Genomic DNA, 14,362 nt, shown 5'->3' with positions numbered 1-14,362 from the left:
GCGGAATCAGGGAGAATTAAGTTCCAACATTAACTGCACAGCTCAGTAGCGTAGGACTTTTTACAGCCGGTTAAAGCCTCGGTTTCCTCCTCTGTGAGGTGGTAACAGAGCGTACTGTATGATCTGGGGCAGCAGTGAGTCCTTGCAGGGGGCCCTCTCCAGGCCCCCGGGAGCACGATTTTTAAACAATTCCCTCCCTTGTTCAGTGATCACACAGAATTTACAGTCTGGATGTGACGTAAGTATTAGAAGTGCCCCCATAACAAATGCCAGCCTGGCTATCCTGCCATTCCTGTGAATTCTTGGGGGGGGGGGCGTTCCTGGTCCTCTGGGTTCTAATCTCTATGCCCTCTTTATTTTTTCTTTAAGGACGCGATGAGAGTCCCCCGCGGAGTGAAGCTCGTGTACTATGTAGGTCCTTTTCCTTCATCACCGCCCTTCATCCTCCTTTCCTTTGGGATGTGAGTGGGCCGGTCCCCCTCAGCAGAGGCTCTGAACCCTATTCCCCACCCTCCCCTTACCTCAGTGATGTCGAAGCTTAGACTTCAGTTTCTCTCCAACCTTCCAGCCCAACTCCTCCCTTCTCTCTCTCTCTCTCTCTCTCTCTCTCTCTCTCTCTCACACACACACACACACACACACATATGCACATACGTGTGCATACAATTGCATGCATGCATACACGCACACACACACACATGCTTCCAACACAATTCTCGTGATTTGTAACATACTAAAAAGATTTAAAATGCACTTTTTAAAGAGACAAAAGTCCAAAGGAAGCAAGAAAAGGAGGAAGCACTGACTGTCTGTACAACAACACCCTTACCACCAATCCTAAGAAGGCACAACTTCTAGGTGCCAAAAAAAAAAACACTGAGTTTCCTGGGAGTAGTGGTAAAAAGGGAGCAATATGTCAGGCACTCTGTGTAGTCCTGACTGTCCTGGAACTCATTCTGTAGATCAGGCTGGCCTTGAACTCACAGACACCTGCTTGCCTCTGTCTCTCAAGTGCTGGGATTAAAGGCATGCACCACCACTACCTGGCTACTCATCACTTTTAAATATCCATGAAGAGATTCCTCTTAGGGACAATACATAGGTGGTAGTGGCTTTAGTTTTACAGTGAGTCCCTGACAGAGGCACAGGAGATCTTTGAGCAGGAGGAGGTGGAGTCAGGATAAGTGTTTCCTTCCTGACGGGCTCTGTCCCTGCAGGTCTGCTCTGGGCCGGTGATCCAGCTCCTGGGAGCCTTCAACAACAGCCAGCCAGGGGGGCAGCTTGAAACTCTGGAGGACATGAAGGACAGCTCAGCCAGGAGGCAGAAGAGGCCCATGACTTCTCACCCTGCCAGTTGTCAGGTACAGAGCTAGCTAGGGTCTAGTGATTAATCTTGCTTCTATGGCTACCTTCCACATAATGTCCCTGAGGCCCCGGATGGGGTGACTTGGCCAAGGTCTCACAGATTAGTGTTTCGAGGTAGGTTAGCCCCACTTGGCTGTTGGCCTCGGCTCTGCGGGAGTTTGGGGACACAGGAGCTGGGTTTTCATTGTGTTTGGAAGGCTCTAATGTGATCTTGGCTGACCCCACAAATCCTGCTGCACCAGGGTTCCCAGCCATCTATTGGAAACGGGACCAGAGAGTGCTCTTGAAGGCCTCCTTTATCCCAAAGCTCCGTAGGGATCTCTCCGTAGAGGCTGAGGGACCATGAGTAAGTACAGCTCCTGCTGGCACAAGACAGCCTTGGCTGGAGTGGACCTCTCCACTACGCTTTTCTCTCTGCACAGTGTGACCTCCCGGAAATGGAAAATGAGGAGCCTCTTCAGTCGGGGACTGAGGACCCAGGTGATGGTCCACAGAGCTTGTGAGAGGATGCTCACCCCCCTCCTGGCTTCGGCTGGGATCCCTGTCTTCACCATCAGCCCAAAGTTCTCCCCCAAAGGCACTGGGATCCGAGGTCCTTGATGGGATCTAAGCCCCCTAAAGTCTGCCCCTCCTCATGCTTCTTGAAGTCCCTGGGATCACATGACACATTGCCTTACCCCAGGTGAGCAGGAGACTATGCCTCTGGATGTTGGAGTGCGAGCCACCGTGGTCCGTACCATGCAGGAGGTGCTGTGGACTCGGTAAGGCTTTGCTCCCTACTCCCAGCTGTGCTGACTGCTGTTCTGTGTAGCTCTGGGCCGGGCCACTTTTGAGTGAGTGTGTGTGTGTGTGTGTGTGTGTGTGTGTGTATCCAAACACATTTGGTGCCAGGAGGTCACTGACTCACACAGCCAGTGGCGAACTGCAATGTAAACCATGTGTCTGTAATACATGGTTCCAGTTGCAGTGAGCTTCTGGGCTGGGAGGGTCTAAAGGTCTGAGCCCTTTGAGGTTCTCATGCACAGATGGTGAGAGCAAGCTCAGAGAGGGCAGGAGTTGGCAAAGGCTGCACAGCAAGTCAGTAGTAAGTCAGGGTTATGTCTGTCCATCCCTTGGTTGATGTTTCATTGTTCCCACCCCAGCTCGGTTCTTTGCTTCAGTTGATTCCTTAACCTCCAACCTCAGGCTTAGTCCTTTCCACACAGACCCAGGAGCCTGGCTTTGACACATGTATTGCCCCTGATCCTTAGGGTGTAGCCTTAGGATGAGCCCCTAACTCTGAGTGCTCCCCGTGTAAATGGAAGATACACCATTTCTTTACAGTGCTGGGGTGGGAGTTACTGGGTCCATGGGGAAATACCCACAGTAGAGAGGAGATAGTCCAGCTCCTGTCCCCTACCCCTGCATTTCCTCCTGGGGTTAAATGAGAGGACAACTTCCCTGCTCAAGGCTTGCTTGTCCTCATAGTGTCCAGGAGCATCCAGACCTGCTGTTGAGGGAAGAGGAGATAGCAGGCATTGCAGAGGGCATTGAGGCGGCCCTCTTCCACCTGACCCAAGACACGAACCTCCGCTACAAGACCAAGTACCGCAGCCTGCTCTTCAACCTGAAGGATCCTCGAAACTCCGTGAGCTGGGGGAGGTGCAGCCTGCCCAGCCCTCCCTTGGGGACACCACGAGCAGACAGTAGGTTGGAGTGGGTGCTTTCAGGGTGAAATGGTGCATTTTCTTCCCCGACAGGACCTGTTTCTCAAAGTGGCACACTGTGATGTCAGCCCTCATGACCTGGTGCAGATGAGCTCAATCCAGCTGGCCCCCAAGGAGCTGTCCCGCTGGCGGGACCAGGAGGAAAGAAAGGTGAGCTGCTGCACAGACAAGCCACAAGAGGTGGGAGGGCCCTGTCGGGGGTGGCCCTGCAGTGGAAGGTGGGGACAGAGGAAGCAGGACAGCCAGTCATGATTGAGAAGAAGCTGGAGAAAACAGAAAGCAGGCCTGAGGGAGAGTCTTCAGGACAAAGGTAGGAAAAGAGGCCACACTTGTGTTTCTCTGTGGAGTTGGGCTTTGTGGGGCTGGGAGGACTTTCGTGAGGAAGTTGCCAGTGGTCTTCCCCTCCTAACTTCAGGATTGGGAGAGGGAGTCCCACAGCTCCACCCTCCTCAGTTAAATCCCCCTGTACCCTGCCTGACCCATGACCTCACCCTACATGGAACTCTGGGAGCGGAGAAGATACGGCATTGAGCTGGCTTTTGGCCTGCTGCGTGGTGGCCAGAGGCTGACAAGACTGGTCCAGGGTTGAGGTGCTGAGGAGGAGAGCCATTCCATTTTCTCAGCTAAGTTTCTGTCCAGCACTGGCGGTGTCATAGGATAGGAACAACTGTGTGGTTTAGAGGTCAGTGAGGCCTCTGTGAAACAACCATTAAGAGCTCCGGGGTGAGTGGGGCAGTGGTGGCGCACACCTTTAATCCCAGCATTCGGGAGGCAGAAGCAGGAGCATCCCTGTGAGTTCCAGGACAGTCAGAGCTACACAGAGAAACCCTGTCTGGAAAAACCAAACCAAACCAAATCAAATCAAAATAATTCCAGGGTGGGGGGCTGGGAAGGGAGCTCAGCCAGCGGAGTGCTTGCCACACAGGCATGAAGCCCCGAGTTCGAGTTCCAGTATCTATGTAGGTATGTGTTTGTAACCCCAGTGCTGGCCGGGGAGGTGGAGATGGACAAATCCCTGGGGCTTGCTAGCAAGCCTCACCTGGAGAGACCTCAGGCCGATGGCTCCTGAGGAAGGACATCACAGATAATCTCTGGCTTCCATGGGCGGGCGCATGTACACACGTACACACGCATCTAGCTGTCCACTAACATGCATGCCCATGTGTGAAGAATTTTAAGGTAATGAACACAGAGCCTGAATCAAGTGTGGGCCTTTTGGGGTACAAGGGTCATGTCCTCATCATGGAGCCCACCTGCCTGGGTGTGGTGGTGCAGGACCCCCATTTTCCTGCGCCATTAGAAAAGGAGAGACGGGCCTGCAGTTCAGGTGACGCCGATAGCAACAGTGGCAGCCAGCTGGGGATTACTGTGAGCCTCGGACTAGACTGGGCCTTCTTCGTGTACTGTTTAATACCGTGTTCTTAATCCCCAGAGAACAGATAAACTGAGCTTTAGGGAAACTAAATGGTGGCCCAAAGTCAAACTAATCTTTACATCTTTATTAGTGGCCCATCTGGGACTCAGTTTGTTCCAGAAACCACAGCCTCCTCAGGGTGGAATGGGGTGGGGCAGCCAGAGACACTAATCGACTTGGGTGAAGACTTCCTAGAGGAGGCAGGACTTCAGTGAGTGGCACCTGGAGGGGTGGGGCTGAGGGGCTGACTTTCTAAGTGGACAGAGAGAGGCTTGAAAAGGAGGGGAGCTGCCAAGGGAGAAACCTTGAAGGGGGGAAGGGAGTGACTGGGAGCTTGGTGGGCCGATACCCTGGCTGAGTTTAGCATGCCCTCTGCAGGGCCTGGACATCATTGAGCAACAACAGAAGGAGCTGTATAGACTTCCCACCTCCAAACTGACTCACAAGGGTGAGGTAGAGATCCCACGGGACTCAGATCAGATGCTGACCCTGGAGGACCTGATGGTAAGGGACAACCTGACTTAGGCACAGGTACCCCACATCTATGGGTCCCTGAGCAAGATCACTGCCTACTCCATGGGCTGCATGTTCTAGGTTTAGTAGGGTCTGTGACTCTGGCTGTTCATGGTCGAGGCACGAGAATAGGTGGTGGCAATCGGCCGGGGGCTGGTCTCCCTTCTTTCTGCCTAACTCCAGAACACTTGCAGGAGGGCACTAAGGCTGGTCATTGTGGTCACCCGAACCCCAGCCATTCTGACTTCAGGCAGTGGCTTTTCTAGATGTGAAAGATAAGGACTTGTTTTATTAGTGGATTTATTTGCTTGGAGTTGCCGCAGGCAGGGAATGACCCACACCCTGGGCAGTCTAGTCAGAGGACGACCTCCTCACCTTGCCCTTGTGCCTGGAGGAAGCCTAACATCTACGCCTCTCATTGATGGGTTAGCTTCATTCCCTGGCACCTCCTTTACCATTTCACACTGGAGCCCCTCCATCTTGCCCGGAGCCCGCCAGCTTGGTTAGCCAGCATCTCAGTGTCCTGTGGCCCTTGCATTACATCCATCACCCTCCAAAGGCCACTCTGGCTTGGTTGGGGTCTCCATAGATCAGTCTTCACCTGACTTTGTGTGTTTCTGATCAGGAGACGGGAGGAAGGCAGGCAAGTCCCTTCGCTTGTGTTCATTCCCTCAGTACAGATTTGTTAAAACTCCTCCTGGGTGCTAGGCCTTGGGGGGACATGACAGCGGGCGTGACAAGGCAGAATCCAGCCCCCCCCACCTCGCACTCCCCCCACACCCCGTATCCAGGCCAAGAAGAATGAGTGCCTGTGTAGAGAGGAGCCCTCAGGGGGAACAGCTGCTCCCCAGCCCACCCCAAGTCACATTCCCTCCCTCAAGAGGCTGTGTGTCAACACTGGAGAGGGACTGGAGCCATGCAGAGAAGAGCTCCAGGAGAAGGGAGGAGAGAGGGGAAGGTGACAGAGAAGAGCAATCTTTACTCCATATTGAGTACCTGCCATGTGCCCCTTTTACAAACGGCACCTCATTTGAGCACGGCAATGACTGACACAGTTCGTGCCTTTCTGAAACCCGAGCCATCGACTAAGCTTAGTGTAGTGGGCAGGAACGGAGCGGAGCTGAGATAGGAACCTGGTAGCATTTCGAGGATCCCTCCAAACCCTCTGGACGCAGCCTACGTCTGTACTAAAGGGATTTCTCTTATGAGAACGGTGATTAAAAGGTTGTTCCTCTGGGTTCTGTCACCTGCTTCTGAGAACTTGACCTGAGGAAAGGATGCAGAATTTTGGAAAGCACTTTGTGTGTGAAGACAGACGCTTTCAGGGCTCCCAATTGGTGACTGGCAATGCAGGTGACAGTCTGCCCCATAGTCTGTCCAGGGTCTAGAGAAAGGGCAAATGTCTCTATTGCAATTAGTGGGCAAAACGAGAGTACAAAGGATACTTGACCCCAGCTATTATAGAAAGGACCCCCAGACTGTCTGCGTAGAAAAACTATGATAAGGAGTGCCCAGCATCTCAACAGTTGTCTGAACAAGACAGGGATTCTCCGTGTAGCCCTAACTGTCCTGGAACTAGCTTTGTAGACCAGACTGGTCTCGACCTCACAGAATTCTGCCTTCCAAGTGATAGGATTAAAGGTGTGCTCCTCCACCTCCTGGCGGTTTTTCAGTTTTTTGATTTCCCAAGTTTTCTTTACAAATTTCCAGTGTCTTGGAATGTTTTTTTTTTAAAGACATATTTAGAAAAACAAACCACATATTCCTGAAGCTCTCTACCTGTAGAGGACTGCTGGCCTCCCTGGCCACATTGACATCTGTCCCATCTTCCCAGGAACCCATGATGCTCCGAGAGTACAGCCCACCGGCCCTGATGACCCCCCTGGAGGACACTACAGATCAGCATCAGCACCACTTCTGGGACTCAAACTGCCACATCTGCAAGGGCGGGAAGGAAGGCAGGAAGGGCATCAATAGTAGCTGTCTGGAGCCACTTGTGGGCGTCAGCCACAGCACGGGTGGGTGGCCCAGTTCGCAGGAGGCAGAATGGGATTGCCTGTGTTGCAGGTCACCTTGGCCGTCAGGCTGTGGGCTGTTTTCTGTCTCTGCCTGCTCATATCAGTGGTTGCTTCTGCTCTTTGCAGATTGGAAATCCTCAACTAAACTGCCAGACTCCTCCATCATCATGAATAAGGAGGAAAATGCCATCCGGAACACCCCAAGTCCAGCTCCTGTGTCCTCTCCAGAGATGCTCAAGGCTGGGGAGACATCTTCCAAGGAACCACAGGATAGGTATGGGACTGGGAACCTTCAGGGTTCTGTGCTAGTGACAGGGGAGGTGAGCGGCTCAGCAGCATGGGTGGGAGAGGCCACCAGCTGAAGCTATAACATATACAAGCTGCAGGAGCTTCCTTCCTTTATGACCTTAAGTCTTCCCGGTCCGTGAACCTCTGTTTTTCTATATGTGAAATGGAACTCATGCGGTCTCTTGGCTCCCTCTGCACAAGGTCATGCTTGGCTCAGTGCTCAGGTCTCTGCAGTGAGAAGGCAGTACTGACTCTGCAGAGGAAGGGGTGCTGGGGACATCCTAATGACTCTGCTTGTCCCTCCCCGTCCCTCCTTTTAGGCTCCAGATACCTGCTGAGCCCAAAGATGTCCCTCCCAGCCCTCCACCCTGGGAAGGCTCCCTAGACATGTTCTCTATCAAGCCATTCCGGGCCAAGGCCCAGCTGATTTCCGGACACAGCTGCCAGCTTCTCCAGGTACTCCACTTCTGCTTACTAAGGACCTCCTCACACACACTGCTCAACCCCATTGGTAATTCATCCATCGCTTCTACAGATCACCAGTGAGCTTTGAGGGCGTTAACACACTGAGTGTGCTAGCTCTCTCACCCTCAAGGCCTAAGGCACGGGAGGGGGGGGGGGTTCTGGGAGAGCATCCTGGGGCCTCTCAGGTCGCAGGAAGGTTTAGGAATGATGGTTGAATGACTGACTGATGAACAGTGAGGGAGGGCCCCTTAGACTTTGGCCAGGACAACCTGTAGGCCTTCAGGGGGAGTTAGAGCTCTCTGGGGGAGTCCCTGAGGGTTCAGATACTTTCTCTACCCTTCTCATCAGGCTTTGGCTTGAGGTAATGGGAAATAAAACTGCCTAAAAGGGTGGGAAGCTGGGTGCTCACCAATCACTCATCCCCAGGCTCTGCCGGAGGTCATTCGCTCAGCAGGCTGCCTCCCTCCAAATGACCTTTGGGATCTTCTAGACAGCATGTGCCCAGCCAAAGCAAAGGTAAACTATCTGCTCTTAGGGAACCTTCTCTTTTTGCCTTTCCTTCTTAGCTCCCCCTCCCCCCCCAGTTCCCAGACTCACTAATGACCCTGTGCAAGTTCCCACCCCTCTCTGGCTTCTTCCTAGAGCGGTGGTTCTCAACCTGTGGGTTGCCACCCCCAGGGAGGCCAAACAATCCTTTCACAGGGGTCGCATATGAGATATCCTGCATAATCAGATATTTACATTTTGATACATAGCAGTTGCAAAACTCACAGCTATGAAGTAGCAACAGAAATAATCTTATGGGGCTGGAGAGATGGCTCGGAGGTTAAGAACACTGGCTGCTCTTCCAGAGGTCCTGAGTTCAGTTCCCAGCAACCACTGGTGGCTCACAACCATCTGTAATGAGGTCTGGTGCCCTCTTCTGGCTGCAGACACACAAAAAGACAAAACACTGTATACATAATAAATAAATAAACCTTTAAAAAATAATAATAATATAATGATAATAAAAGTAATTTTATGGTTGGGGCGGTCACCACAACATGAGGAACTGTATTAAAGGGTCGCAGTTTTAGGAAGGTTGAGAACCGTTGTCCTGTTGAGTCTGAGTATGCCTGCAGGCCCAGAGGATGAGGGCTTCTTTGCCACTTCCTTTTGTATCCCAGGATATCTGCGCGGCCAGGCTGTGTCCCCATGGGTCTTCGGACATCCACAACTATCGCCTGCTCTACTCCTACCTCAACAACAAACAACGCCACTGCCTGACCACTGTGCAGCACGTGAAGATGGTCCTGCTGCCTCTGCCCGTCTTCCAGGCTTTGCCAGCCAGACTGCGCCCTCTGGGGGGCCCAGGTGAGAACTGAGTATACACCCGCATAGAGCTACAGAGCAGCCAGGCTTGACCCAGGTTTAGCAGGACAGAGGCAGATGCAGACACAGCCAGGAGGAATAGGTGCGACTCTGCAGCCACATTAGCCAGGCCTGGCTTCAGGGCAAGGATCAGTCTAGGCGTGGCCCTAGGAAAGCACCTATGGAAGAGGGCTCTAGGGACTCAGAGCAGCTTTAACACCTTTCTGAGCTGCAGTTCCCAGTATTGGAGGCGGAGTGACATATTCTCCATGAGGCAGTTCTGGGCAAAAGCCCAGCTTGTCTTGGGACATAGTTGCCAGCTAGTCCAGGTACACCTTCTGCGTTCGCAGGTCTCTCCCTATGATACTGCCCAGCCCACAGCCATTCAACTCTCATTCATTCATTCTGCAGTAAGTCATTGCCTGGCTTTGTGGTAGGCACAAGGACAGATGATGCACCAACCTCCCAAATGGCACAGACTGTTAAGCCTTGAGGCCAAGCCATCCCTTGATCACCTAGACCAAGCATTCTGAGCCAGGCTCGCTTGCCTGCTTGCTTTCTCCCAATCTCACTGCCAGGAGGTTCTCATGAACAACCTTGCAGATCCACGGCAGCTTTTAGGGAATCCATGCTGACTTCCTCCAGGTCTTGGGACCCTTCCTTCTCCTCTTCTCAGGCCTTGAAACCACTCACCCGAGCCTGTTACTAGCTGTGTTGTTCCCGAAGGATGGACTTCCAGACATAGCTTTGTCCAGCCCTCTGTGGAACAAGATTCCAAAGACTGTCTCCTTCAGCAAAAAAGTGGAGAAGAGATTCTACCAGCCAGAGGACAGTATATCAGAGGCCACCCTAAGAGGATCACCTTCCCACGAGGAGGCCCCAAAGCAGAGCTTGGCCAAGGACAGCTTGGCTCCAAGGAATGTTTGTGACTGGCAGAACCTCCCCAGAGGCAGGGGGAGGCAGCAACCTAGGTGGGAACAGCAGTCCCCAGAAGCAAGCTGGTGCCACCCCCAACATCCCAATTCAGGTGGACCAGTTTTGCCTGGCATTGGTCATGGACAGCACCTCCATAGGGCCTCCTGTTTCCAACAAGACATACTCCAGCACCTCAGTATCTTAGTGAGCATGACTCACCAGTTCCAGGCCTCGCTGTGGCCCCCAGGCCAGGAGCCCCTTCTCCCATCCTCTGCAGTATCTACAGTTCCAGACCCCCACGGGCCAATCCCAGACCTTCCTGTGGGCCCTGTGGATGGAGATGGCTCGGAGTGTCCCTGGCCAGAGAGGCCTGACCCTTCGGACCCATCAGAACAGGAGCGTTTGTTCCCTTACCAGTGCTGAACAAGAGAGAGGTGAGTCAACCCCGACCCCCCCACCCAGTTTGTATCTGTTCTGCAACCTGTTTGATGTTGATTTTTGGTTCTATAAAAACTTAGCAAAATAAAAATGGCATCTGATAATTGTGTAGGAGCATCTCTAGTCCCATCCAGGTGTGGCTTGAAGTGTCTTTGAAAATGTATTTTTCCTACAAAGGCATGACCTCCCCCATTGCTGATCAGGGGTCCTGAACCATCAGTTTGTCCCAGGACAAAGGTTTTGCTATGTGACTTCTGGAGGCATTTAAAAAACACTCTGAGTCAAGTGTGGGTGGGCACACATTCCAGAAGTACTCTGGAGGCAGGGACAGGTAGAGAGATCTCCTGAGTTTGAGTCCAGATTGTTCTACATAGCGAGTTCCATGCCAGCCTGTGTTCCACAGCGAGATCCTGTCTGTCAGTGATGGCTATTTTATTTTATTCATTTTTGGCTTTTGGAGACAAGGTTTCTCTGTGTAACCCTGGCCCCCTGGAAACTTGCCCTGTAGACCAGGCTGGTCATGAACTCAGGGATCCACCTGACTCTGTCTCCTGAGTGCTGGGGTTAAAGGTGTGCACCACCGCCCAACCCATGATGGCTATTCTTGCCTCTCAGATTGATCGCATCTGGAATTAACTAAAAATCCAAACAGCTGAGCACACTTTATGAGGAAATTTTTTTATTAATGAAATCGTTTGAAGTGGGAAGACCCACTTCCAATCTGGATCTTTGAGGTAGAAGATCTTTAATCTGGGCCACACCAGCCTATGTAAAGGACGTGGAAGAAGGAAGTTTGCTCTCTGCCTGCTTGCTCTCACTAGTGAGTCCCTTCCTTCACTGGCATTAGAGCCTACTTCTTAGGGATTTGGCGTGTACTGAAGACCAGCTGAGACATCCCCTCGCCTTGTAGAGTGAGCAACGACTGGATTCCTGGACTCTGCATTGGTAGGCAGCTGTTAGACTAGCTGAGCCACAGCTTGGAAGCCGCTCTAATAAATATGCGTGTATATATTCATATGTATATATATATTCATATATATTCATTCTGTAAGTTCTGTACCTCTAGAGAACCCTGGCTAAAACACCGTCTCAAAAAAAAAATCTGAATTAAGGGAAAGAATCCGTGTTGGGAGAGAAGACAGACTGGGGTTGGAGGAGAAACTGACAGACAGAGGGTCCAAGGAGGTAGAGGTGTTTGTTAGGAAAAGGAAAGGGGTGGCTTTGTGCTGTTCATTTAGTTACGGTGTGTGAGCGTATCCGTGAGCCATGGAGGTCAGAGCAGAGCTTTGGCATCCTCTCCTCTCCCTGTCCTCACTTTGAGACAGGATCTCTCCCTGAACCGGAAGCTCACCATTTTGGCTAGGTTACCAGCGAGCTTTGGAAATTAGATAGCTGTTATCCCCCTGCCTCTAATGCTAGGGTTAATAGGCTATGAGCCATCCGGGCCTTCTCTCCAGCTCCAGGAGTGATTTTACCTTTCTGATGTCCATTTTTCTTTTGGGATAAACCGAGGGATGGCACACAGTACCACCTTGTTCCCTACATGTCTGTGTCCATGTACACTGGCGAGGGCCTCTCAGTACAGGCTTGTGTCTACAGGTCTCTGTGTGGGTCTCTGTTAAAGGGGTCTGCTTTGTGCAGGTCCTGCCAACTCCCAGAGACAGCCAGGGTCTAGGCCTGGGAAGACATTCAAGCCTGTTGAGGTGGAATTGTGGCTTGACGGCTGCCCTGCCTTGGATCCGGAGTGAGCTTCTCATAGCAGCTGTGAGTCTGGGCACTGACTTGGGAACTAGCTGCCCCAGGCTGATTCACCCAGGACACCGCCCTTCGCTGCAGCATCCGAAGTATGCCTCATTCGGGAGCCTGCTGGGCTGGAAAGGGAGAGATGATTAATAAGAGGTGCCCCTCTTTCTACCCCAAGAGCTCTGCGACTGCCCTACCCCCAGCCGACAGCAGAGGGGGCCCTCTGCCTTGGGATGGAGGTCGGGGCTAGCAGGACAGAAGCTGAGCTGGGGGTGGGGGGGGTGAGAGAAAATGGGAGGAGGAGTTGGAAGCGGGGGTGGTGGGCGAGGGTGGATTGTAAGTGGGAGCAGGGAGAAGGTTCTGGATAGGTGAACCAGGGAAAGGAACGGGGCTCTTGAGGGAACTCCTCTGGCTCAGAGGGCACGGGAATGCCGCAGCTTCAGCGCTAAATGCAAATTTTGTCAATTACTATGCAAACCTGCAGCTCCTCTTGGAGCCTGCAACTTGGGTGGCTTTCCTAACGCAGCGGGGTTGGGGACGCCGCGGCGCACGCCTCCCACTGGCCGCAGCTTTCTCTTCGGGAGACAGGAAGAGGCATCGGAGAAGAGCTAGCCTTTGCCCTCCGCAGGGGCCTGCCTTTAGAGCTTCAGTTTGCCCTTCCCTAGGTGGGGATGCCAACGCGGCCTTCTGATAACTCGCCCCCGGGAAGTGGGATATAGATAGATAGATCGATAGATAGATAGATAGACAGACAGACCCCGAAACTCTGTATCCTGCCTCGGGATGGGGGCTGGACACATGACCCCCATCCACCTTCTGCTCCTAGTTCACAAGCTCTTTGCTTATCTCTTGACAGGGACCAGGAGCGCAGCTTGGCATGACGTTGCTAGGGGGTGTGATCGGCGGTTGCTAGGTTCTAGGAATGTTGCTATGCAACGCCGGGCGGGGCCCTAGTTGCTAGGCCGAGAAGGAGTCGCCTGCTGCCCAAAGGGTTTTAGCGGACACCGCCCGCCCCCAACCAGGACCGGCGTTGGCACCCCCAGGCTGGGCGCAGTCTCTGGGGTTCCTTCCGGTTCACACCCTCTGTTACTCCGTGATCCTCTGGGCTCCAGAGCGAGGAATCCTGGGTCTTTGTACACGTGTCTGTGCGCCTGCTGGTGCGGGGCGGCGGGGGGTGGGGGGGGGGAGAGTGTCTCTTTTGAATTTCCATAGCAACTGCTCCCGTGTCACCCTATTGCTCCCAAAGGTTTAAGCAGTTGCGTGTGCAAATTTACATATATCTGCATGTCATTAACATAGAGGCGGAGCCGGAACTTGTTTGGGCAACTATCCCTGGACAGTTCCCCTCGTTTTGCTTTCATCCCGTCGGATGGCCACCTGGACTGCGCATGCGTGAGTGGTTTGTGGGTGTTTCTTTTTTGTGTGTGTGTGTCTCCGTGTTCTCGGTTTTGAGGTGGGTGGGAGACTTCTGACAGTGACCATCAGCTCTGGTCCGCTCATGCCCTTACCGAAACGTCCTAACGGAAAACTCAGTTCCCTGAGACTTGTTGGACCCCAGTTGCGCCTATCTTAGCTGTGTCGTCTTAGGTTGGTGCCCTTCTCTGTGACTCAGTTTCCTTCTCTGTAAATAGGCATACTAATCTCTAACTCACTAGGTTATGTGAAGGTTCGAGGCATGCCAGTGCCACTTTGACACATACTCGTTGATGTTCTGATGGACGGACAGTAGGCAGAGTATGGTTGTTCCCCACCTCTTTAGAACCCAGTTCCATCTACACAGAACCCAGAGAAAGCAACGGAACTTCCTTTTCAGCTCCAGACATGGCAGGAAGAACTTCCATATGTCAGGGCAGCCTGGATTCCCAGGCATGGGATGAGAACTGTTGGTCAAGTCAGGTTGGTGTACCATGGACCCTGGCCTCCCACTTCCCTCTTGCTCTCAAGGAGTTCCCTGAGTCAGGAGCCCTTGTATTCCTGCAGCAGCAGCAGCTGACTGGGAGGCCAGACTGAGAGGCCTGTGATGGGGTAGAGGGAAGGAGAGCAGGAATTTTGTTCAGAGAGTTGCATGTTTGAGCTTTCACCGGAGAGGACTGAAGAGCTCTGGGGGTAACTCCCTTGCCCTTCTTGGACCTCAGTTTCCCCACTGA

The 14,362-nt window shown here is 52.8% G+C and overlaps 1 protein-coding gene across 1 annotated transcript; it reads left to right on the top strand.

The window, feature by feature from the left end:
• Positions 1-375: 375 nt before the first annotated feature.
• Spocd1 (SPOC domain containing 1) lies at positions 376-10,457 on the top strand. Its single transcript, XM_041652953.1, has 13 exons — positions 376-411; positions 1,218-1,361; positions 1,788-1,845; positions 2,048-2,126; positions 2,833-2,992; positions 3,105-3,221; positions 4,864-4,989; positions 6,833-7,016; positions 7,143-7,290; positions 7,625-7,760; positions 8,196-8,285; positions 8,936-9,122; positions 9,796-10,457. The coding sequence occupies exons 1-13, from the start codon at positions 376-378 to the stop codon at positions 10,455-10,457; spliced, it is 2,127 nt and encodes a 708-aa protein (XP_041508887.1).
• Positions 10,458-14,362: the final 3,905 nt, after the last annotated feature.

The sequence above is a fragment of the Microtus oregoni genome, unplaced genomic scaffold (genome assembly GCF_018167655.1).
Source record: "Microtus oregoni isolate MIOR12 unplaced genomic scaffold, Mior012 000005F_ref0000423, whole genome shotgun sequence".
Lineage (NCBI taxonomy): Eukaryota > Metazoa > Chordata > Mammalia > Rodentia > Cricetidae > Microtus > Microtus oregoni.
This window is presented reverse-complemented; position numbering and strand designations above follow the sequence as displayed.